General features: G+C 51.7%; 12 protein-coding genes across 12 annotated transcripts; 5 read left to right on the top strand and 7 right to left on the bottom strand.

Annotated features, from left to right (window-relative positions):
• Positions 1 to 21: 21 nt before the first annotated feature.
• Positions 22 to 2,622, bottom strand: BZA70DRAFT_241127 (putative DEAD/DEAH box DNA helicase; the record flags this gene model as incomplete). Its single annotated transcript, XM_064910525.1, has 4 exons — positions 22 to 1,368; positions 1,417 to 1,844; positions 1,895 to 2,063; positions 2,119 to 2,622. 4 exons carry the CDS (start codon positions 2,620 to 2,622, stop codon positions 22 to 24), a joined length of 2,448 nt encoding a protein of 815 aa, XP_064766707.1.
• Positions 2,623 to 3,810: 1,188 nt separating this feature from the next.
• On the bottom strand, positions 3,811 to 6,056 carry BZA70DRAFT_283120 (nucleotide-diphospho-sugar transferase). Its single transcript, XM_064913389.1, has 5 exons — positions 5,289 to 6,056; positions 5,121 to 5,232; positions 4,793 to 5,067; positions 4,414 to 4,741; positions 3,811 to 4,345 (listed from the first exon to the last, which is right to left on the bottom strand). The coding sequence occupies exons 1-5, from the start codon at positions 5,834 to 5,836 to the stop codon at positions 4,091 to 4,093; spliced, it is 1,518 nt and encodes a 505-aa protein (XP_064766706.1). The 5' UTR covers positions 5,837 to 6,056; the 3' UTR covers positions 3,811 to 4,090.
• Positions 6,057 to 7,703, top strand: BZA70DRAFT_283117 (uncharacterized protein). The gene has a single exon (XM_064913388.1). The coding sequence runs from the start codon at positions 6,357 to 6,359 to the stop codon at positions 7,446 to 7,448; it is 1,092 nt and encodes a 363-aa protein (XP_064766705.1). The 5' UTR covers positions 6,057 to 6,356; the 3' UTR covers positions 7,449 to 7,703.
• Positions 7,704 to 9,203, bottom strand: BZA70DRAFT_283114 (mitochondrial carrier domain-containing protein). Its single transcript, XM_064913387.1, has 2 exons — positions 8,766 to 9,203; positions 7,704 to 8,715 (listed from the first exon to the last, which is right to left on the bottom strand). The coding sequence occupies exons 1-2, from the start codon at positions 8,992 to 8,994 to the stop codon at positions 7,889 to 7,891; spliced, it is 1,056 nt and encodes a 351-aa protein (XP_064766704.1). The 5' UTR covers positions 8,995 to 9,203; the 3' UTR covers positions 7,704 to 7,888.
• Positions 9,204 to 9,402: 199 nt separating this feature from the next.
• Positions 9,403 to 10,374, top strand: BZA70DRAFT_283112 (kinetochore complex Sim4 subunit Fta1-domain-containing protein). Its single transcript, XM_064913386.1, has one exon. The coding sequence runs from the start codon at positions 9,416 to 9,418 to the stop codon at positions 10,268 to 10,270; it is 855 nt and encodes a 284-aa protein (XP_064766703.1). The 5' UTR covers positions 9,403 to 9,415; the 3' UTR covers positions 10,271 to 10,374.
• A 58-nt stretch (positions 10,375 to 10,432) lies between these two features.
• BZA70DRAFT_312313 (uncharacterized protein) lies at positions 10,433 to 12,917 on the top strand. The gene is made up of 6 exons (XM_064914983.1): positions 10,433 to 10,630; positions 10,689 to 11,582; positions 11,788 to 11,830; positions 11,862 to 12,033; positions 12,091 to 12,470; positions 12,522 to 12,917. Exons 1-6 carry the CDS (start codon positions 10,505 to 10,507, stop codon positions 12,857 to 12,859), a joined length of 1,953 nt encoding a protein of 650 aa, XP_064766702.1. The 5' UTR covers positions 10,433 to 10,504; the 3' UTR covers positions 12,860 to 12,917.
• On the bottom strand, positions 12,876 to 13,665 carry BZA70DRAFT_283108 (Alpha/beta knot methyltransferase). The gene has a single exon (XM_064913385.1). It carries the CDS (start codon positions 13,444 to 13,446, stop codon positions 13,108 to 13,110), a length of 339 nt encoding a protein of 112 aa, XP_064766701.1. The 5' UTR covers positions 13,447 to 13,665; the 3' UTR covers positions 12,876 to 13,107.
• Positions 13,666 to 14,130: 465 nt separating this feature from the next.
• BZA70DRAFT_72094 (uncharacterized protein) lies at positions 14,131 to 16,654 on the top strand. The gene is made up of 5 exons (XM_064915352.1): positions 14,131 to 14,596; positions 14,655 to 15,185; positions 15,241 to 15,462; positions 15,512 to 16,215; positions 16,265 to 16,654. The coding sequence occupies exons 1-5, from the start codon at positions 14,216 to 14,218 to the stop codon at positions 16,596 to 16,598; spliced, it is 2,172 nt and encodes a 723-aa protein (XP_064766700.1). The 5' UTR covers positions 14,131 to 14,215; the 3' UTR covers positions 16,599 to 16,654.
• An 84-nt stretch (positions 16,655 to 16,738) lies between these two features.
• BZA70DRAFT_283103 (uncharacterized protein) lies at positions 16,739 to 18,039 on the top strand. The gene is made up of 3 exons (XM_064913384.1): positions 16,739 to 16,915; positions 16,971 to 17,294; positions 17,354 to 18,039. The coding sequence occupies exons 1-3, from the start codon at positions 16,841 to 16,843 to the stop codon at positions 17,981 to 17,983; spliced, it is 1,029 nt and encodes a 342-aa protein (XP_064766699.1). The 5' UTR covers positions 16,739 to 16,840; the 3' UTR covers positions 17,984 to 18,039.
• Positions 18,040 to 18,548, bottom strand: BZA70DRAFT_283102 (uncharacterized protein). The gene has a single exon (XM_064913383.1). The coding sequence runs from the start codon at positions 18,432 to 18,434 to the stop codon at positions 18,162 to 18,164; it is 273 nt and encodes a 90-aa protein (XP_064766698.1). The 5' UTR covers positions 18,435 to 18,548; the 3' UTR covers positions 18,040 to 18,161.
• On the bottom strand, positions 18,540 to 20,940 carry BZA70DRAFT_296992 (uncharacterized protein). The gene is made up of 2 exons (XM_064914548.1): positions 20,249 to 20,940; positions 18,540 to 20,167 (listed from the first exon to the last, which is right to left on the bottom strand). The coding sequence occupies exons 1-2, from the start codon at positions 20,652 to 20,654 to the stop codon at positions 18,597 to 18,599; spliced, it is 1,977 nt and encodes a 658-aa protein (XP_064766697.1). The 5' UTR covers positions 20,655 to 20,940; the 3' UTR covers positions 18,540 to 18,596.
• A 127-nt stretch (positions 20,941 to 21,067) lies between these two features.
• Positions 21,068 to 23,143, bottom strand: BZA70DRAFT_283100 (uncharacterized protein). Its single transcript, XM_064913382.1, has one exon. The coding sequence runs from the start codon at positions 23,074 to 23,076 to the stop codon at positions 21,550 to 21,552; it is 1,527 nt and encodes a 508-aa protein (XP_064766696.1). The 5' UTR covers positions 23,077 to 23,143; the 3' UTR covers positions 21,068 to 21,549.
• Between the last annotated feature and the right edge of the window lie 388 nt (positions 23,144 to 23,531).

Genomic DNA, 23,531 nt, shown 5'->3' with positions numbered 1-23,531 from the left:
AACCTATACACAATCATAAAGTCAGTAGGTGCGTAAAAAAGATGTATAAAGTGCTTTGTACACCGCTCTCCGGAGATCGACCAAAGTTCCGTCCGAAAGATCGACGAGGACCGAGACGGTGATTAACTGTCGATGGTAGAATTTGACGATATTCGTGTTGGTCACAGTGATTGAAATTTTCACAGACAGATTAACCCCATCCTTCACCCGCGTCTCTGAAACCTTTTTGAGCGCGACTTTGAACCTTGGGATCTTTTCTGAATCTTGCAGCAGTTTCGCCGCGCGACCGCTTGAGACTCCCAACGCATGCTCGATCCTGAACGCGTCGCAGAGCCGGAGATCGTCCACCGTCTTGATTCCCGCCGCAATCAGTTTTCGCATCGAAACGGGGCCGATACCATCAACCTGAAGCAAGACTTGTGGGGTACCGTCCCATACCTCGGCATTCATGGACCGCATTAGCTCCAGCGCCGATCTGACTGATGCTCCGTCGTGCACGTATGATTTGCAATCGATAAGACATTTCGAGAGGCGATGCACATGTTGCCAGACCATGCCCTTGTCGGCCGTCATTTGTACCACATGCTTTCCCGCGCCGTCGTAGCTCGGCTTCTCGATCCGTCCGAGAACAGCTTGGATGAGCAGATTGACTTTCTCAGCATAGCTTGTAATCTCGTTTGGCTTTGCGAACGGGAACCGGATCTCATTCGAGCTGTTGATTTCTTTGTAGAACTTTTTCTCGCCGAGCCGTAAGTTTATCTCTTTGAACTCTGAACTCGCAGAAATCACTTTCAAGGTGTCGGATAGGTTCATGTTAGCATCAGACTTTTGGAACAGTTTCATGGTCTCAAACTTGATGTAGAAAGTAGCCATCGACTGCCCATATGAGGTAGGAAGAATGACACTGTGATTTGCATCTGGCATATTCACTATCTCAGCTTCCCTGAGTAACTCAATGTTCTCCATATATATGTGATCAAGGATGATTTCGACGTCCCGAACTCCAGGGATTCCGATACTGTAGTATTCCGGATTCTGAGTGATGCGCACGTAGAGAAACGTAGACTGAAGCCATCCAATAGCCGATCGTCGATCTTTGATAACCCGCAACACGATCTCCGCGTTCATGTGCTCGATCAGGTTCTTGTGCAGACTACTTTCGACGATATCCTCGCCGTGAGAGATTTGCTCGTATTTGCTTTTGTTGTCTTTTGTCGTCATTATAACTGCCGTGCCCGAGATATCGAATTGAGGACGTCCGGCGCGGCCGATCATTTGTTGAATATCGAATTCGGCGTATTCCTGCATCTTGTTGTCTGCCCAGGAAGATGTTCCTTTGATGATTACCATCTGAGCTGGGAGGTTGATCTAGAGAATGTCAGAAGTGTTTGGAACGCAACGAGCAAGAATACGTACACCCATGGCCAGAGTCGAAGTACAGCAGATGATCAAAATCTTCCTGCTCAAGAATAACTTCTCGATAAGCGCCCGATCAGGAAACGTCAATCCAGCATGATGATAAACGACCCCACTCTTAGCCAGCTCATTCAACTCTCTATCTTGGAACCCCGCACTCGCCCCTCCCGCGGGATGCGAAAACACTCTTCGCGAAGCAATCCAAGTGCTCGCGAGATTCTTTGCTGTGCTGACCGCGATCTTGCGAGTGGCGCAGAAGATGATGATTGGCTTTTGAGAGTAGTGCGTGTCGAGCACTTCGGCGAGTTTGTTGTCGAATAACTTGTCTTGCTGGAAGAGGTTCTTTGAGCTGGAGGCGTAGCCGTATACGAACGTCTCAAGCGGAACGGGTCTGTATTCTTCCCCGAAGCGGAACAGCTTTGCGGGGACTTCAGGATCAATTAGTCCAGCTTGTTATGAGAAAGAAGAGATTACCCACAAGTTTGAGACGTTGATGACCGTCGAAGCCATTCAGCAATATCCTCAGCGTTAGGAATCGTGGCCGACAGAGCCACAAATCTAGCACTGGGACAGAGGTACTTCATTCTCGACACGACTGCTTCTAAAGTCGCTCCCCGACTTTCTCTGAGGATATGGACTTCGTCAATCTAGAGCGAGTTAGAATCGCCCACCAACGACCAGAAAAAACACAACAAGCAATACCAAAACAACAGTAACAAGACTCATCAGCTTATCATAATCCTTCCATTTCCTAGTCGTCGAGTCCCACTTCTCAGGCGTAGTGACAATGACCTCTGTATTCTTCACCATCTGCAACTCTTCGGCCGCGGTATCACCCGTGAGCAACCCGACCGAGAAGCCCAACACCGCAAATCTAACAGACCAGTCTCTCCAGCGCTCGTAGCAAAGAGCGCGCGTAGGAGCAATGTAAACCATTTTTGCGTTTGCAAAGTTCTTGCTGCTGCTGCTGCTGCTGCTGATGCTGCTGCTGCTGGAGGGCTGCTGCTGGCGGGAAGAAGCGCGGAGGATGGCGAGATCAAAGATGACGGTTTTACCGGCGCCAGTCGGAGCAGAGACAACGATGTTGTCGTCTGAGTTGTAGACGTCGGGGAAGCAGGCGGATTGGACTTTGTTGAAGGAGGTGAAGGTGAAGATGGAGCGGAATCTGTCAGGGAGAACCGAGACAGGGACCTGTCGCTCCGGCATTGCGTGTGTCCTGCTCATCTTAGTCTGACTTCAATTCAGCAGTATAAACAACATACAAAAGCAGTGTTGTAAGAAGAGATATCAAGAAGAGTATGGACGAGTGTCTGTCTAGCAGCTACGACGCGCCGGGAACGAAAGCGGCGCGTTATCACGTGAAGTAAAGCACAAGAGCCTCAACTGCTTACATTCACGTGTCTGCGATTCTCGCACGCGCTTTGTGCTTTTGAGATTTGAGATGGACAGTGGAGGATCAGTCGTGAGTATGGAGATTGGAGGATGCGAAGAGACGGACAGGAAGAGGAAGAGAAGGAGAGTTATTACGCTTGTTGGTGCACCGTTGGCGAGTGAGCTTGTGGCGAGGGATGCGGTGGAGGAGATATCTGGATCGCAGACGGATAAGCAGGACGAGATATCTGGACTGCAGACAGAGGACAGTGAGCAGGAGGAAGGTGCTGATAGTAAGACTCTGCTATTTGCTTGAGTACTTGGTGCCTCAACTAACGAGATTAGGAGAAACAGAGGTAGACACATTCACGACACTCGCAGACCCGCTCTCAACAAAGCGGGTCACATACATCAGCGACATCCCTCCTCTGGACCACATCCTCACCTTTGGACCCCGGCAGTTTTCTTTTCTGGCAGTGATACTTTCTGTTTCTGCACCAATCAAGACAAAGTCCGGTGCAGAGCTGCGGTATATCATCATCGTGGACTCGTCGGTCTCCTATCGAGCGATGGTAGCGAGCGCGATGCGTCACGACGAGACGACAGAACACGGAGACGCAGCACGGCCTCTGGTGATCTCCGCCTGGGATCTCGCGCGCGATCTATGCTACTTCAAAGGAGAGAAATGTACCCGCATCCCGCAAGTCGGCGATATCGTCTGTCTAACTGAGATCACAATCCAGGCATACCGCGGCACCGTCCGCGGCACAACGCGACGCCCTTGCTCGCGCGTGAATGTCCTGCTTACCGCGGCAGAAGCGCGTGTTAACAGCACAGATGAAAAGATATCAGCGCTTCTGCTGGATGCGCGACGGACACCCGCGGGGGGTAGCTATCGGTCGTCGTTTATGGAGGTGGCGGGGAAGGTAGTGAGCGAGTTGAGGAAATGGGTGTTGTTTATAGATCATAATCGGAGTATGTGTCCGCCTCTACGAAGAGGTCCGGAGCTTGAGTGTTCAGCCTAGTTTTTATTTTTCTCTATTTTCATAATATCGCAAGTTTCACAGATGAGCAGCATGTCAATAACCAAGAATAAATCAAAAAAATGACCAAACTAAACTACAAGAAACAAGAAGCCCAATGAAGTTTTTCAACGCAGCGTGATATAAAATATAAAAAAATGGAATCGTCTGATGCCGTCATGATCCATCATGAATATACAACGTGATATAACAACCAAGAACCAAGAAGAAGTGAAAAGTAGCAAAGCTTTCTATAATGTGCTGATTTTGCGAAGGTATAATTAATCCTGCTTTTTAATTCCCGCACCAACGCTCTGCCCCGCAACCTTCCACCACCGAGGCAAACACGAGTATCCATCATCGTCAAAATGGTCTTTACGCGAGCAATAGCAGCGGCCGCCGGCGTGCGAGCCTTCGTCTTGAGGGCATCGCGAGTAGGGAGGATGGCGGTATCCGATATCGCCGAAGTGGTGGATCTTGGATTTTGGAAGGAATAGGCCGGCGGCTAGAGAATGGATTGGTGCATCTCCCCATCGCTGCGACTGTTAGTATTTGTGTATAGAAAGAGTATTGGTGTAGAAAGAAAAGTAGAAGATATACACACCTCATAAAAGAAACCACCTTGCTTATCCAAATGATCAAAATAATCCAAATACGCCTGCGATCTCCAAAACCGGAGATCAGCGATTTCAAAGTTTGACCAGAAATGGCAGAGGTTATAGTCGCCGTCGATCTCTTTATCACCTTTAGCAGACGGCGCATGTCCATCCACAAAAAAGTCAAGAGAGTTGTCGGCCGCGAGGTATTCAGGATGCTTCCTAACAAAGTCTTTTGTGGTGTCCCAGAGGGTTTCGATGGTCACGACGTATTCGTACATTGACATTACAAACCCGTAGACTTTGTCGTGGTCTTTCATGAATGTGAAGGGGTCACTGGAGGAGTTAGTGATGGTCTCTAATCTTAATAAAGGCTACAAAACTCACTATGTTTGGTCACAGAAAAACTCGACACCAGGCTCGACTCGCCAGTACCAGTCGTATTCAGCGAGCAAAGGATGGCGAAAGAAGAAGCCCGAGTTGTATCGACACATGTGGCGGTACGACATGCTTCCAGCGTAAATGACATTTTTCGAAACCATCTCCTCCATGTTCTTTTGGACTTTGTCCTGGTCTATGTGATCGGGGATGCTCCACTGGCTTTTGTCGATCAGACCGTATTTGGTGAGGCCTGAAGCCATGCCGGTTGTGTAGTTGATGAACTAGAATTGTAAGATAAGTGAAGGAAAGTTGATTAAGGAAAAAAAAGACACACCTCAGGAGTGAAGGGCTCGTCGTTGAGGAAAACCCAGGGGTAGCGATAGTGTCTATTGAAGCGATCCTCGAGCATTCTGATTGACTTGAGAGCGTCGTTGAGCTCCGAGTTGCTGTAAAGATAAGAGTCAGCAAGAGCACAGGAGGTCAAGACAAAGAGAGAGCCTACCGAACGAGCATAACGAGAGAAGCCTTCTCGAGACCGAGCTGCTTGGGGGCAGGAAGCATTTGAGCGAGGTCCTGCTTGGAGATGCCATAAGAAGTGAGGAACTGGTCCTCGGTGTAGAGATCAGTGGGTTTGTTGACGAGGACTTCGCGCTTTGGAGCGGAATGGTAGACAAAGTGGCTAAAGATGAAGGCAAAGAAGCCGAGGACGACGACGAAGGGCGCGACCTGGAGAACGCGCTGCCAGAGCCGGGCTTTCGACCTGTAGGGAAGGAACATGAGGGGAGCCGCGGCGGGGTTCATGCGCGGGGCGGATTTGTCTTTGTATGCGGAACCGGCGGAGGAGGCCGCGGAGGAGGCGGGGGCGGGGAGGACGGGCATGATGCGGTCGGAGAGGAAGTCAGAGAAGGAGGACCAGAGGGATGAGAGGGAGAAGCGGTCGGAGTAGTAGGCAGCTGAAGAAGCAGAGGAGGGAGAAGGAGAAGAAGAAGAGGCGTAGAAGAACTGCTGGTTATCGCGCCGGGGACGAAAAGGATTTGAAGATGAGTCCATCAATGTGGAGGAGGAGAAGAAGGCGGATCGACGAGCTCGCTGTGCAGTATTTCTTTCTGCCCACGGCGTGCTAGTGAGTTAGAACGAACAAGAGAAGAGAGAAGCAGCCATGAAACGGCTGAAAGAACAACGAGCAGTTGGCAAGAAGTAAACAACAACAAATAACAAATACAAAACAATAAAGAATAAAGAATAAAATCCGGCTCAAAACACGTCGCTCGTCCTTGTCGAATTGTCCTCGGTCCACGTCTCCTGAGCACACCCTAATCCTAATCACAGCAACTCACAGTTGAGTCACAGACCCACAAATCCCAAATCACATTTTGACGAAAAAAATAAAAAAATAAAAAAATAAAAAACTTAAAATGACGCAAAGGCCTCGTCGAGCCCATCGCCTCGTCAGCTTCCTCAGTTTTGTCGAAGAGAAGAAGAAGAAGAAGTTGTTTATTGTATTGTTGTTGAAGTAGTTGTTGTTCTATTGTATTGTGTTATTGCTGCTGCTCATAGTCTTTTTCTCACCATGCACCGCTCGCAATACTTCAAAGTCCTCCTTCCCTGCCTCGCCCTCCTCCATGCAGTCCTCCTCTCCATGCTCGCCCTGCCGACCCACGGCGTAGTCGTCTCGACCGCAGACGTCTTCACCGCCATCGGCCTCGGACTCGCCGGATTCGCGTCTCTGCTCTGTCTGCGCTTCATTCTCTCGCTCTTCCCGCTCGCGTCCGTATACACCACCTCCCTCCTCCTCTTCGTCGTCGGCCTCGTCGAGGAGATCGTCCACTTCCTTCTTCTCCAGCCCCTCAACAAAGCCACCTGGCATCCCGCCTACATCCTCGGCTTCTCCTGGTCTCTCGCAGAGTGCATCGTCTCTCTCAACCAGCTCATTCCCCCGAGGCAGTACCGCTACTCGCGCGTCGCCGACTTTGACGACGACGAGTTCGACAACGACAACGACGCCTTGGTGCCCTCCGCGCTCTCGCATTTTGTCGACGAGACCCCGGCTGATTCCACTCAAGAGTTTGATCTCTCTCTCTCAGAGGCTGCTGAAGATCACTCGTTGCTTGATCCCGAAGCACAGGATCAGTCTCCCGCGCAGGCCGACTCTGATGCTCCTGCCCATGCTCATCACCACCACCATCACCACCATCACCATCACCGCCACGACGGCCGGCCTGATCCCGCATCTACATTCGCTGCCGCCGCCCAGATCGGCAAGCAGCAGCGCGAGGACCCCATCGCCCCTCTGATCGGCACCTCTCTGCTCGATCTGCCGACCTACTTCCCCTTCCTCTGGCGCACCTCCGCCCTGCTCCACCACCTCGGCTTCTCGCTCCTGCTCAGTCTCCAGGACGTCACCTCCAACGGCGTCCTCGCCGCCGTCATCGTCGTCTGTCTCTACCGCGGCGTCCTGCGCTCGATTTGGGGTATCGGAATCATGAGGTATGTCGCGCTCTCTACCCCGTCTTGCGTCATCACCTACGCCCTTGCGTCATCTGATCTCTTGTGTTCTGACTGTCTTTCATATAGATTCGGTGTCGTCACCGTCACCTTCCTTACCCTCGTCGGCGGCCTGCTTAGTTATGTCGTCGGTCTTGCTATCTGGCAGGCCATCTAAGTCTCCTCGCTCCATCTCATTTGTTTCATAGTGGTTATATGACCATGATGAGGCACAAAAAGTTCTTTGTCTTTCTATTTTCCTATTTTCTTTTCTTTTTCTTTTTCTATTTGGACGGGGTCGGGTACAAAAATCAATTATGCAATGGGTTTAAGGAATCTAAAAGTTTTGCTCTGATTTATTCTATTTTATATCTTCTCTATTTCTCTATGTGAGGCAACCACTCTGGCGTCTTGTTAATAATATCGTTGATGTAATTACTTCTTATAAACTAGTATTATAGTGATGCAAACCTCGTAAATCTGTCCATCAAAATCTCGTAAATCTGTCTATGGGCTTAGAATACAAAATTTATTCTATATCCAATCTTCTCGGGCCACTACTTTGACGTCTTGTTATATACCGTTGATGTAATACTTCCTGTACTTCTCTATAAACTACTATCTCTGCCACTTCCCCAGCTTATCCGTCATAACCTCATACGTAATAAGCGTGACCGCACTAGCCGGAATCGTTCGCAACAGATTCGTGCCCATGCCAGCGTAAAACGTACGCCAGCCCTCATCCACAAATATTGACCTCACCGTCTTCATAATGCCGTCGTATGCCGCCGAAGCTGGCTTGTCAGACGAAGAAGGCGACGCATGAGCTAGAACGCGCTGGATCTGCATCCGCGTCTTGATGACTTCAAACGGATAAGTCACCGACGACGTCAACATCTTTGCGAGCGTCGAGGCAGTGAACACCGCGGAAATCTTCTCAAAGTCCGAGGGTTTCGACTCCGGCGCCGGCACAAACACTTTCTTGAACGATTCGTACAGCGGGAACTGGATCGAGACATGCACGAGCGCGTACAGAGAAGGTACGAGACCAGAGTAGAAAGACGAAAGGCCCTCGGTTCTGTACATTGTCTTGAACGCGTCGAAACTGTCTCTGTAGTGCCACGCCGTGTGGGCGCTTTGTGTCATCAACCGCGTCTTGACGACCGTGATTGGGCTGGTGATGACGGTTGCAATCACGCCGCCGGTGAATGCGGAGGCCATGTGCATGAATGATGGATACTCTCTGAATACTATAGACCTGTGAGCTTCTCTTTTCTTCATAATACAGATAATTGACGCACCTGAGAATCTCGGAAGGTCCTTTTTACACTGCTCGTAGACTGTAAAGTACACCATCAGCGTAGGGAGATATCCCACCGTCGTCGTTCCCAGCCCGCGGTAGAAACCCGCAACACCCTCGGTCTTCCAAATAGTCTGCATCGTCCCTGCAGTCTATTAGTCTGAGCAACAGCAACATCAACAAGAACGGACCCACCAGTAAGACCCAAATACTTATCCGCGCCTTTAACGCCATACTTTGTAAACCCGCCCTTGGCCTGCAACTTTGTCCTCGCGACATCCAGCGGACAGACAAAGAACCCGGTCAGGAACCCCGCTGTTGCGCCAGAAACCGCGTGGATCGCAGTCATGTTCAGACGCCATGATGATTGTCGCGGCGGTATTGTCTCTGATGAAAGAGGTGTTTTTGAAGTTTCGGACGCCATTGCAGAGTGTTGTGGAGTATTCGGCAGACTTCTTTATGACCTCTTTATGACCTCTTTATAAGCCACGGAGCATCAAAAGTGGTAAAGCAGCTGCCCGGTGGGGGTGGGGAAACCGAGAAAAAGTCGACGACTAATGAGCTCGGAAATAAACCCTAAAACAATAAACTCCGAGGAGTCCCCCCCGGCGCCATTCTCTACTTGAATCTGCCAGAGTACTGTAGATTTTTTATAGCAATTAAGAAAGCAGTGTCTGTTCTTTATGATAGTCTCTGTCTTATTATCTGTTTTGTCAACGTCGACTGAGCAGAAGAGGATATCAAACAGTAATCTACAAACCCCTCGTTTATGTCACCACGCGCGTTGGCTTTGTTTACACTGCGCCCTGATTTGTTCCACCCAACTGTTCTCCCCGACTAAACCGATGGCAGAAAACGAAGGAGCAGATGAAGAATTAGCTATAGAGAGCCTGCTGAGCAGCACGCTGGCGGTGTATCAGAGCTCGCCAATCGTGGGATCCGCACGGCTGCCTAGTCCGGACGAGAGCTCGTGTGCAAAGTACCTGGCATCGCTGCGGAAGCGGATGCTACCTTTCCTCGAGCTCGTGAGTGACCGGTATGAAAACTCCGGGCGAACGACAGGAATCGGCAGTCAGAGCTGGAGCGCGACAACGACGGAGGAGTTACGCAAAGACGGGCAGAGCGTGGACGTGCACACGGTGAAATTCCAAGCATGCAAGTTTGTGATTCTCGTCTCCCGAGCAGACAACAATACCGAGAACGACGCGCGGATCGTCATATTTTCGCGTGCGTCACGGCAGCTGCACAGTGTATTTGCGAAATGGATCGAGCTGTATTTCGACGTCGTGGTCAGGCCTGTGCGGTTTAGCTCGGAGTTTCTGCTGCAGTTCGTGGATGATTACGTCGCTAGCTGCTATCGCGCGGAGGAGAGCACGTCGCTGGAGATTGAATTTACGACGGGAATCGCAGAGGCGAGTCGGATTACTCTGTCCTTTGACGCCGAAGACGTCCAGCGCTTCGCCAGGTCTGCAGCCGGCGGCGACGACAACGGTCCGACGGCGGTAGCGCGTCTGCTGAACCACGTACAAGCAAGCTCGGCGATCAAATTCTCGCAGCTAAAGGCAGGCAGAGTCGCGTGCAAGGGAGGCGTCGTGAGTGCAGAGGGAAAGATCAAGTTGGTAGCCAGCACGAGTCAGGAATGGAGAGTATCCTTTGCTGAGCGCTGGATTGCGGAGGTGGCGGAGATTGTTTGGCGGTAGTATTTGTATTTTGTATTATTTATTGTAAAGTAGAGCAGGTGTATTTTAGCAATCTTTGGAGTCTGGTTTGTTATGTTTTGATGTGAATTCGAGGAATATCTGAATATCTGAATTTAATCGTCGTAGAGGAATCATCCTGAGCCGCACATTTAATACTCGAAAAAAAATTCGAGATTCTCGACAACAGAAACAATTCGTCTGTAAACTCACTGCTGAAGATATAACAACAATAAAATGACGACGTCTATCACTTTGCCGCGGCCTGCTGCCGATTTCCATGTTCATGTCCGGGACGGCGAGATGATGAAGCTCGTGGTGCCGACTATTAAGCAGGGCGGTGTTTCTGTTGCCTATATCATGGTACGTCGACTTCCTCTCATCTACCATCTTCACAACTGCTTCTGACTCGGCTACACAGCCCAATCTTGTCCCGCCACTCACTGCCGTTGAGGATGTGCTGGCCTACAAATCCCGTCTTGAGGCCGTCGACGACAGCATCACGTACGTCATGAGTCTCTACCTGTCGCCCGCCATCACCCCCGACGTGATCCACCAGGCCAAAAAAGCCGGCATCACCGGCGTGAAATGCTACCCCGCCGGCGTGACGACCAACTCTGACCACGGCGTTGCTTCGTACGCGCCGTTCTACCCCACCTTTGCGGCGATGGAGGAGGAAGACATGATTCTGAACTTGCACGGCGAGTGTCCTTCGTCTGGACACATCCACGTCCTGAACGCCGAGCAGGAGTTCTTGCCCACGCTCAAGGATCTGCATGCGCGGTTTCCCAAGCTGCGGATCGTGCTCGAGCATTGCACGTCCGCGGCCGCGGTTCAGGCGGTGAAGGAGTGCGGCCCGACCGTGTCGGCGACGATTACCGCACACCATCTGTTTCTGATTATCGACAACTGGGCCGGCAACGCGTACAATTTCTGCAAGCCGGTGGCCAAGCTGCCTGCAGACCGCGAGGCGCTGCTTGAGGCTGCTACGTCTGGCAACCCAAAGTTCTTCTTTGGCTCGGACTCGGCTCCGCATCCGATGTCGGCCAAGGAGAAAGGCAAGGGAGCGTCGGCGGGCGTGTTTACGCAGACGCATGCGGTTGCGTATGTTGCCGAGGCGTTTGACAGGCTGGGGAAAATTGATAAGCTCGAGGACTTTGTGTGTAATTTTGGACGCGAGTTTTACAAGGTCGAGGAGAAGAAGGCGGGGTGGAAGGTTGTGGTCGAGAAGACTGAGGATGAGGTCATGATGGCTTTGGGAGAGGGAAGCAGTGCGGTTGTGCCGTTCAAGGCTGGCGAGAAGTTGGCGTGGAAAGTGAGCATTGTTGAGTAGCTTTGCTTGTAGTTCATTATACAATTATCTTACATCTATACAAGAACTGCATATGTAAATAGTCATAAACTGAATGTAATCGATAAGACCCCACACGCAGATAGCGCCGCACAGCATCCGCATCCGGCAACATCAACACCTCTCGAACTAATCACTTCACCACTTGTTCTTTTCTATTACTCTACAGCAGACGATGAACAACAGCAAATGCCATGCCGTCCTCTCTCCATGTGATTGTCATCGGCGCAACCGGCTTCACAGGTCGGCATATCGTGATTGAGCTGCTGAAGCGCGGGCATATCGTCAGCGGCATCAGTCGCAAGCCAGAAAAGATTGGCCAGCACGAACGGTATTTTCCTATCCCGCTCGATATCCTCGGGACGTCGGTTACTGAACTTGCTACGGTTCTAGCGAGGGCGGATGTGGTCATCAAGTGAGTCTTCTTCTCCAGTCGATGTGGTCTTGAGGTCTCAATCTCATTGTACATCAGTGCCTACGGATCTCGAGCAAGCGATAGCTCGACCTACAAACTCTTCGTCGAAGCAACATATCAAATCATCACCGCATTCAAGCACGCCGCCTTGCTCAATTCCTCTCTCTCAGCCAGCGCAGCTCCAGGCTGCAAGCCCTATCTCATCGCCATCGGCAACTCAGGCTCGTTGATCGTCCCCGGTACGGACGGGATCCACGCAGTCGACTACGAGCCGTTCTGGATCGAGTACGTGCGGAGTATGGCGCAGAGCAGGAGTCATGTTTTGTTTTGGAAGGAAAAGTATCCGGATATGAGTCAGACGGTCGAGGTCTATCGGACTGCTGTGTTGGCGTGGAAAGGGCCTGGCGCGACGCTCGAGCAGATGGAGGTCATGAAGAGTATGTCTGCTGTGATGTGATTTAAATATTGATTTCTGACTGATGATGTAGCATACGAAGACCAAATCGCAAACATCGACCACGACTTTATCCGCGCCTGCACCACATGCTACCTCTTCTTCGACGGCAACGAGTCCTTCGACTGGACCTTCATCTCTCCGCCCGCGATGTACGGCCCGGGCAAGCGCACTGGAGAATACGACGTGCACCTGGAAAACTACTTGCCGCTGCCCGAAGAAGAAGGCGGTTTGTTGCCTGGTATATCCGCGCCTGATCTCGCGATCGCGCTGGCGGATGAGGTGGAGCGGAAGGGCATGAAGTGGACGCATTGGACGCTGACGGGGAGTCAGAGGGATGACGCGCCGGCTGTGATATACCCCAAGATATAGCTTGGTGTACTTTAGTGTATGTGTAGAGTATATGTAGAGTATATGTAGAGTATATGTAAGAGTACATGTAAACTAGGGCAAGGATTTAGTGTACATTAAGGATAATTGTCAATTAAAACAGATCTCATATAATTCCCAGATAAAATAGAACTCCAGCTGTAACTGTGACTGTACTTGATTCCTCCATCTATCATTTTTTTGCTTCACATGCTTTAATATTTTTTCACTTTGTTGTTTGCAGTCTCATACTACATAATCCCCCATTGATCCTCGCATCCGTGACAGAATTTGCTGCAGGCGACAGAGGCCGAGAGCGAGTACTGCGACACACCGATCTTGTCGTCCACGAACTCGTCCGCGAAATCGTCAGATCCATGGGCCATCGCGCCGACAAACACGCAGATACTCTCGTCCGGCTCAAGGGTAGCGACGTAGTCCTGCACGCGCTGCACGGGCGCATCGGCCGAGAGCGTGATCTTGCGGCATTTGGTGGGCAGGTGGTCTGTCACTGGGTTCTTGATCACCCGCAGAAGCTTCTCGTGGGAGTTTACCGAGCGGATGGCGAGTTTGTGCAGGAGCTGGACCATGAGTCCCGAGAACCGCTTGAACGTTCGCGGGATTCGAACCGATGGGTTGACTTCGATCAGAACGCCTTTGGCGGTCAGGATGTAGACCTGCAGTTTACCAGCTTTGTTCACCGGCGAGTCCAGAAGAGTGAGAAGGCACTAGGATACACTGTTAGCTGGCTACTCTGTCTACACGTCAACAAGAAGAACAACACACCTGGTGGGTGATATCAGGCCGGGCATCGGCGATGTCGCGCTGCATGCGCTTGAGCAGACCCTGGTGATCGTCGCAGTTGAGCAACGCATACCGGTCTCCCTGCGCGCCGTTTCTCGACGGCACCTTGTGTGTTTCCAGACAGGCCTGCGTGAGCACGACTATCAGTCGCTGCGTGTCCTTGTCGCGGGTCGGGATGGGCGCTGCTGCCTGCGGAACAAACGTCGGCGGACCGGATACCGATCGCGGGCGGTGCGGTGTCCTCTCAGCGGGCATTTTCTGTGTGTTTAATCAGTTGAATTCTGCTTCTTCTGAACGCCTTCGCGACCGTCTGCTGTTTATCTGCTGCGTGGAAAGAGCTGCTGATTCTGCTGAGCGGCCTGGAAGTGGATCAGTTGGGAGTTGAATTTTTTTCCCTTTTTCTCGCTGCGGTTTAAAGTTTTCAGATTTACTGTTTTGGGAATAGCGCAGATGAATCAACCTGAGCGTGTTTACATCCACACGCGTCTTGAGATCTGATCTCGAGGTGGTGATCCGCAATTGCGAGCAATAGAAGGATCTGCAGGGAATCAGACAATGTCGCTGGCCTCTCGCGGGGCGGCAGTCGACGACGACGAAGACTACGGTCTCAACGACGACTTTGACGACGACGACCTCGAAGCAATCACCCTCGTCGAGCAGCAGATTTTGCTGTCGCAGATCGACGCTCAGAAATACAACAGTCAGCAGAAATACACCAGTCAGTCACAAGCACAGACTGCGTCGCGCTCACGGACGCTCTCGGAGGTGGTTGTGGAGAGAGACGCAGTGCCGCGGGCGCTGGACGAGTTTGAAGTCGAAGGCTATGAGCAGGGCGCGGGTGGGGAGCAGAGTGCTTCTGCATCATTGCGGAGGATGATGTCGAGGTCTGATTCGAGAGTGCAAGAAACTACACAGGCAGAAGAGACGATGCACGCCGTATGTTTGAGTTGTCTTTGTGGTATTGGTCTAAACTGTTGATCTAACACTATTCCAGCTCCGAACGCAAATCGCTCAACAGCAGAAAGCTCTTGTCGAGGTCACGGCAGCACTGCAGACTGCAAAAGGAGAAATCTTCATCCTTCGCGATCAGCAGCAGCGAGCAACTGCAGAACACGGAAAGTACGTGTTTGATCGCAACCAGATGCTCAAAGAGACGACCGAAAGCTTCCAGGCTAAGGAAGAGGAATTCTCCCGTGCGATCGAGAGCTTGAATAACGAGAAGCTGTTTATGCAGCAGGATTTGACAGAGATGCGAACAAAGATCAGGACGATGGAGAAAGCTCAGCAACGTCGGGATCCGTCGTCGGCGTCGACTGCGGCGGTCCAAGACGGGCGATTGACGCCGAGCCCGAAGAAGAAACGCGATCAGTTTAGGGAGGGATTTGATGTTCAGGTATCGCCTTTGAAGAACAAAAAACGGAAAGTTCAAGACCAGCGAGAAGAGAGTCTGTACGATGGTAGCAGTGATGTCGTGATGAAAGAGGTTACGGTTGTCAAGGAGGTTTTCATTGAAGATAAATTTCAGGTATGCAGGTTCACTTGGCTCAACTTTAGTCTACATTCCGATCTGACCCTTACAGTTCACGAGCGGTTTATTCAATCTGGACGTCGATGGAAGCAAGGCTATGGATCTATTAGGACAATTTTCGCTGCAAGCAAACGGAAACACAGACTTTAGAAGCCACATTGCTATAATCACTGCAGCTATAAACCAACCTCAGCCATCACTGCTGTCTCTTATTGAGAATCTTATTCAGTGCCTGGTAGAGGCTATGATGACATGTGCCAAAAGACCAGAAAGTGTACGTATGCACCGCTCAAGTACTTTTGAATACCGCTGACTTGCAACAGATTCCGTCGCTGAGAGTGTTGATCTCGATACTGGAATACACTGCGACATACAATATTCGAGGCCTGCGAATTGGAACGCTGCAGAGGATTGCGGTATCCTCACAGGAACTCTACTTGCTCCTAGAACCAAAAAATAGTCTCGATCCAGCCAGGGAAGCGGAGTGCCGCCGTACGCAACTCCTTCTGCTACGGCTGCTGGACACTACAAGTATCAAGATTGACAGCAGAGAAGAGATAGTTTTCGACCAGATGATTGCTGGGATGTGGATGTCAGTCTCGCATGAGATTGTCGTTAGAATACTCACAGACCAGTATTTTAACGGCCAGGATATACTGCTGAGCTGTCTTCGGCATTCGGTGATTCCTTCTTCGTTTGGGCCTTTGGTCGAGGACGTCGAGAGGCAGAATGAGCAAGAACTAGAGCTCTGCAAGGTAATCTCGTTAATCCTGGTCGAGCCGCCGCAGCCTTATCCCAGTCCTGCATCTGCCGACGAGGACCCGGACGAACGAGCGATCGAGAACGAGTCGGCGCGCGAGAGACTGATTGAGCAAGTGGTAACGACTCTGGAGGCAATCTCGGCTACCGAGCACGGGCGGACAATCATGCTGCAGAGTAAGGCCGTGCTGGCGCGACTTATCTGCTGCTGCTCTGCGGTGTTGGATCAGATGTACAGAAGCGAGACGCTTGATCGAGTGAGGTCAAGGTAAGCCTTATTCTTTTGTATTAAGTGGATGTTGCTGACTAGTCGATAGAAGCAATCTGGCGTCGTCGATGATCAAATTGACGTACAGGATAGTATTCGGCACCGACCTCCAAGACCCCGACGAATCCACAGTCGACGTGCGCGAACTAAGCACGTCATCGTCTGTCTTTTCCAAAGTATTTGGCGAATTCGGCGTGCGACAAGAACTAGTCGTTTGTCTCTCGCGAGTCGCGTTTGCGGACGAAGGAGTGGTTTTTCATAATAATTTCGACGAGATTACGGTTGCTTGTGCCGAGAGGTTGCTAGAGATCGGGAGAGATGTGGAGGAGATGAATGTTTTGTATTTGTCTGTTCGAGGAGGTGAGAGTAGAGAGGAGAGTTGACTGCAAGTACATGTAAATAAACAAAAACAGCAATAAAACTGATAAGTAAATAGTCGTTGAATAGACGAAGAGAAGTTGCACGTGAAAAGCCGCACGGACTTGGGGATCTCAGATAAAGACGTCAGCATTGTATTTCTTATCACCAACCTCCAGCGCTCTTATCATCTACTGTGGACTCACTCTACTCTGCTCTTTGTATTCGCTGCATTCTATATTTTTTAGTATTTCAAGGAGCAGGAAAGATGTCTACCTACTCGCAAATGTTCCCGCCGAAACCGGTGTTCACTGAGAAAGATATTCCTATATTATCAGGAAAGGTGCGTTTTCACTATCAGTTCTTCTTCATTCTCGTTCTGACAGTATAACACCCAGGTCTTTTTGGTAACCGGAGGATACTCAGGCGTCGGCCTTGAAGTCTGCCGTGCTCTATACCACAAAGGAGGCCGCGTGATTATCGCAGGTCGTTCAGAGAGTTCGTACACGGCCGCGGTGGAGGAAATCAGAGGAAACTGTGGCGACCGGCTCACCGTCGACCTCTCCACGCCCGGCTCGCTCGAGTTTCTCTGCATTGATCTCGCGGACTTGACGACGATCAAACCTGCGGTTGAGAAAATGCTGGAGAACGTGAAGAGGTTGGACGTGGTTTGGTATAACGCTGGAGTAATGGTGCCTCCTGCGGGCTCGAAGACCAAGCAGGTAAGCTATTTTTTTTCTTTTAGAAATCTGCTATGGCTGTGCTAATGGCTCTACGGTAGGGCTACGAGCTACAATGGGGAACGAACGTGGTGGGCCATTTCCTGCTGCACAAGCTTCTATGTCCGCTTCTGACAGCCACGGCAGCCGGTTCCGAGGCCGGCACCGTGCGCGCGATCTTTGTGTCGTCAATCATGCACACGTACAGCCCGAAGCCGTACGGGATCGACTTTGACTCGATCTCGCGCGACAACGAAAAGGCGAGCAAGATGGCGATCTGGAATCTGTATTCGCAGTCCAAGGCCGGCGACGTGCTGCTCGCGGACGAGTACGCGAAGCGGTCGGTTGCGCTCGCGCCTGTCTCGAACGAGGATCCGGCGAAGAAGAAGCCGCATGTGGTCAGCATCTCGCTGAATCCGGGAAATCTCAAGACGAACTTGCAGAGACATAGCACGGGAAATAAAATCAAGGAGTTTTTGGTGAGTATGATTTTGCACGAGCAGAGCTTGGGCGGACTGACGGAGCTGTACGCGGGGCTTGCGCCGGAGACGGCGGATTATAATGGGGGTTACGTGGTTCCGTTTGGACGGAAGGGCAGTGTTGTGTCATATGTGAAGAAGGGGTTGACGAGCGAAGGTACGGGTGCGAAGTTGTGGGAGATCTTGGAGGAGGAGGTGAAGGACTTTGCCTAAGTACAATGAGTTGATACGGAGTTGATGATGATGAGCTGATGAAGTTGATGATGATAATGCTAAGCTATTTAATACAAACTCCAACATAAACGCGAAAGCAATCATAGTAAATTGAAAAAAGATCCTTAAAAAACGCCTTTCCATCCCAGATGTATGCAGGTAAAGATGATGAACGACTCTAGACGAGCCAGGACTCTGTCCCAGCAGAGGTCGTGAGATTTGCAACACCAGCAGCACCAGCGCTTTCGGAATACACCGAGGCGAAGGAGGTGTATCGCATTGAGTGCAGATTGGGATCTGAAAGGGACTGGGAGGAGTTGAAGGAGGGGTTGAGCGGGCGCCGTCGCGAGCGCTGGAGGTACTTTGGCTGGGCCGCCACGGGAACCGGTGAGCCCGCAAGAGCAAGTGAAGAGAGCAGAAGAACGAGAAGAAGAGCAACTGAGGGCAGCATTGTGTGAATATGGTGAAGAGCGGTCTACAGAAAGAATCTGGAGGAGTATTTAAAGGGCAGCGGATCCCTTGATTCGTTTAGGTTTCATTCTTTATTTACAATGGCGTGCGGCTCAGACGCGTTGGCGTTTCGAATTTTTGTTTATTAAATTCCAAACCTGTTTCACGTCTCCTCCTCGGTCCGACACATGCACCACTCGCGACTGCAGCATCGTCCGGCGGATGCGCTGACTATCCCGTCTTTAGCCAGGCCCGCGTGGAACTCCTCCAGGTTCCGGCTCATTCGCTTCGTGCTGTGGACGTTGCCGGTGGTTGTGTCTGCGTTGTCGGCGCTCTTCTTCCCGTTGAGATAGACCTCGTATTGTCGTGCGATGGCCTCGTTGTCGAGCTCGCGGATATCCTGGATACTGTCGAGAAAAAACACGTCGCTCTGTTTCCTCTGCTTTTCTTTCTTGTTCTTCTTCTGTTGCTGTTGTTGCGATGATGCTTTCTTCTCCTCTGAATGCCCCTTGCCCGATCGACTAGACACCAACGACAGCAGCGAGGCCTTCTTCTCGACCGTCCGCCGTCGCTCTTTCAGTTTCTCATTGCTTGTGGTTCTCTTGGGCACTTTCGGCATTTTTGGCACTGGGATCGTAGGAATTGAAAATGTCATGCTTTCCAGGCTTTTCTTCTTGTCTAGAGCCTTGCCTGCTTTCTTAGCGGCTGCTGTCTCTTGCTCTTTCTTTTCATCTGATGCCTTGACTGCTTTCTTTGCGGTTGCTGTATCGTGCTCTTTCTTTCCATTGTGCTCTTTCTTTCCATCTGATGTGTCATGTTCGTTCTTTGCATCAGATACCTCGGCCTTCCTCCTACTCTTCAAACTAAGATCATGGAAACTGAACTTTTTGCGCAGCTCAGGCATTACAGCAGGTTGCATCTTTGTGTTCTTCGCACTCTTTCCAGACGAGCCTTTGCTCGACACCGTAGTCACACCCGCAGACACTGACGACGACGTCGATGCTGAGTCGGTCGTGTTCTTAAGACTGTCGCTCGCGCGTGCACTCGAAGGTGAATAATAGACCGGTTTCATCCAGACATCATGAAATCGTGACTCGGGCGGCGGAATGCCGAGGAGCTCATAATCTGGCTCGAACAGTGAAGCCTCTGAACACCGGCGGACCGTGATCCCTGTGGTGGTCATTGGCTTGTTCTTCTTCGTTTTGGAGTTCAAGGTAGGGATGGGACCAGGCTCGGGGATGAAGACCTGGTTGCCTTCGCCGCCGATAGCTACTCCGATCTGAGGAGCGCGATCGGACTTGTCCTCTGACAAAATCATGATTTGAAGTCCGTTGAACTGCGATATTGGTTTTGCCGACGCGTTAAGTTCGTTGTCTGTCGTGTTCAAAGTCGTTGTCATCGCGTGGGCTTCACCGCTACTGAAGCATCTCCGTTGGGCAGTGGGTGCGGATTCCTCTTGACTGTTTGTTGAAAGCCTTGCGCGGTCTGCTTGTGGGATCACGTCGTAGCTCATGGACTTGTGAATAACGCGTTGTTGCTGGGTGCCAGAAAGTTCGCTGGGTCGGAGCCGGCGGCGCGCAGGAACTTCGTCGACTCGTCGTACCGCTTGGCGCAAAGGAATGTGACGAACCTGGCGTTTGTGCTGGTCTTGAGGAGGAGGAGGAGGAGCTGGTCTGTTTGTGGCGGAGAAGAGGAAACTGCTGTCTTCGAGATAGAGAGCCCGACGGCGGAATTCTACCGGTCGATTATGATTAGTTACAAGAGAACGACAAGAATATAATAAGTAGAACAATTAAATAGCAATTGCGGACGCACCTTTTGTATTATCACCATCTTGCCATTGACGGGGGCGGCGTGGGTAGGCAGCAGCATCAGCGTTGTCACCTTGCATTCCATTCTGCCGCAGCACAGGGAACAGCTGCGTGCCTCCCGCCGAGGCAGTCCGCACAAGGTCAATCGCGGAGTCCGCGTCCTCGCCTTTGAAGCAGTCGTCTGAGAGATCCAACTCGCGACCGTCCTCGAACCTGTTGTAGCGGTCGCCGTCGGGGCTGGCGGGGATCGCGGGCGGGGGCAGCGCGGTGATGAAGTTGACCACGCGCTGGTTTTTCGCGTTCCACATGCGCTCGAATTCCGCTTCTTCCTCGTCTTGTGTAGGCTGGTAGTAGTAGTCGACTGCGTGCGGCATATCCACCGCCGTCTCGATATGTTCAAAGGAGACCATTGTGTGTTGTGAAGCTGCTTCGATACAGCAATGGCGTGTCTACGGGGGAGATGGGCGAGCCGAGCGAGAGGTGGCTGTTATATTCGCTCGCGCGTGGACCAGCACGCCAACTCTCCGGATTGGAACTAAACCAGAATCTGCAGACATCTGAGATTAAGCTGGCAGCTGCTCTTTTGACCGTTGATGCAGCATTGGAGTGGTGATGGCGGGGTGGCCGTATGTGGAAAGAGGCGGGGCGTCGGAGTTTAAGGTTTGGAGGTGTTGTTAAATCCGAGCCAGCGCTGATGAGTAGTTCTTCTGTGTTTTATATACGCAGTGTTTATACAGAGATATAACAAGAATTCTTGACAATACTGTTACAGTACATACAATATAAAACAAAAACACGACATACAAAAGTACTCGGGAACAAGGCAAAGTGGAAGGGGAGGGCGACTTCCGAATTAGGAAGGTGGCTGGGTTGGGACAAACAAAGAGATCAAGCGATGGCCAGCCAGCCACCGCAGACTATTCCAGCTAGCTCTGCCCGTTTCTTCGAGGAGGCAGAGGAGGCGAGGGAAGGGGGTGGTGGAGGTGTTTGAAAAAAGTGGGAATCTGGCTGGTCCAGCGGAGTGGGAAGGAGATCAGGATGCAGCTATGCAGTATGCGTACGAGTAAGCATATCTTGATCTTGCTTGTTGTTGTGTGATTATAGATCGATAGAAGTTTATTAGAAGAAAGAAAGCAGAACGATTTATTCCCGACGTGATACTAAATGCAATAAGAAAATTCGAATAAAGGAGAGATCTGCAGGACACGACAGATAAACGCACAGTAGAATACAATGATGTTGGTACACTAAAATACACTAGCAAAACACAAGATAGAAAAAAAATGAGCAATCACTATGAGCTAACTATTTCACAGCAGGCTTTCTCCAGAAGTACTGCTTGTGCACTTTCCGGCAGCTTCTGATTCCCGCGCCACCTCTCAACTCCTCGACCGCGGCGCGTCTATGAATATCATCATCCTGCTCGGGAATGTAGTAGTACTGCTCCTCGAGTCTTTTTCCCGACGCATCTTTTCCCTTTCGCTGGATCACGCCCACGCACGCGATGTCTTTGATGGTGCTGCGGAGCTTGTCGTCGGGCACGAATTCGATGATCGGGAGCGACGCGCGGAGGACGGAAAGCGGCGTTGATGCGAGACGGGAGTAGGCAAGGTGGGCGATGATGTGGATTCGTAGTTTGTCTTGCTCGTCTTCAGGCGACGGCTCTCGGCTCTGTTGTTGGAGTTCTTGTGGCTCTTGTTGTTCTTGCTGTTGAGGCTGTAGAGGCTGCTTCGAATTCTCTTGGTCGGTGGATTGTTCTTGAGGGATGCTAACGGTTTTACTCGACGCGACTGATCCGGGCGCGTTTTCTGAAGAGGTTGAAGGTAGAGGAGACGCGTCATTAATCCTCACATTCTCCTTCTTGGTAACACCAGAGTCCTCCTCTTTGTCCTCCCACACTTTGAACCCGACGTTCTCCGGACCCCGCGCACGTTTAGGCGCGTTAGAAATAGGCCCGCTTTTGGTGCTGATGGTAGAAGTAGAATTAGTAGGGGCGACCATTGGTGTAGGGCTGCCGAGTTTTGCGGCGGGATGGTTGACAAAGATCTCGTCATCGGTTTCCTCATCGTCCTCGAGCGCGTCAGTTTCGGCCTCGCGATCGTCGATAACTTCCACGCGCGCACGCTCGCCGCAGACGTCGATGATGATCGGTGTATCGGCGCCGATCTCGACGCGTTCGCCCTTTGCGAGCGCGTGCTCGAGCGCGGGTGTGCCGACGCGCGCGCCGTTCCAGCCATGACACGAGATCTCGATCGAGTCGTGGGACTCGAGGTAGCGCGCGACGATGTGCACGCGCGAGATGAGTTTGTTGGTGCGACTGAGGACGACGGTGGAGGAGGCCGAGGAGCGGCCTAGCGAGACTTCTGTGCCGGAGCGCGGTAGGCGGGCGAGCGCGACGGTCGAGAGCGGCGCGCGGAGACTGGGGGTCGTGGTGGATGATGATGTGGAGGAGAGGACTGGGACGGCGGCGGAGGCGGAGAGAGGGGCTGGTTTTGAGGGAGCGGTGGTGGTGCTCTTGTTGATATCAGCGCCGCCGAGCGCGAGGAGTGCGCGTGAGACGGACGAGGTAGGCGAGGAGACGGTGAGGGCAGCGGAGGAGGTAGGAGCCGGAGTCGGGTAGGCAGGCGGCTCGAGCTGCTTGCCAGGCGCAGCGTCGTCTTCGTCGTCGCGAGCGCGTTTGCGGGAGGGAGTGCGGACGCGCGAGGAGGACGGGGAGGAGGAGGACTTTGAAGGCGTGGGCTCGAAGCTGGGGAGAAGAGCGCGTCGCGCGGGAGAACAGCAGTCGGCAGAGGCCGAGGGCAAAGGCGGCGATGAAGGAGGGTAGAAGGGCATTTTGGAGAGAGATGTGAGGAGGAGTGGACCGAGAATCAGTAAGGAGGAAGAGAGAAGACTTAAAAGGAGCGCAGGTTCTCGAGGAGGAAGAGAGCCGCTCGGTGGAGGGTCACGTTCTTTGGTCTCCCAAAACGCGTTCGGCGGCACGCTCGAGGTTTGTTGTAGTTAGAGCGCGTGTTTTTGTACATTTCTATTTTATTTTGTATTTAAATCTACTGTTTGAAGCAGTGTCTATATTATCTGCAGATTATAATCGCCTCTAATCTACACAACACGCTCAAGGTCGCGTCAAGTACGGCGCGGTGTCGCGCGCGCAAGAATGTAAACAAAGGCAAGTTAGGGTTTGAGCATAAATGCGCCTGCTGCGCGTGCACAGCATAAGCGCGTATTACAGCAGGTGCACAGGAAGGTTAGGGCTTCCGCGTAGGGTGCGCGTCGTGACTGCTGTCTGTAAC

The sequence above is a fragment of the Myxozyma melibiosi genome (genome assembly GCF_037950935.1).
Source record: "Myxozyma melibiosi strain Phaff 52-87 chromosome Unknown BZA70scaffold_11, whole genome shotgun sequence".
In the NCBI taxonomy this organism is placed as follows: Eukaryota; Fungi; Ascomycota; class Lipomycetes; order Lipomycetales; family Lipomycetaceae; genus Myxozyma; species Myxozyma melibiosi.
The sequence above is the reverse complement of the archived record's forward strand: the minus strand, read 5'-3'. Positions and strand labels throughout refer to the sequence as shown.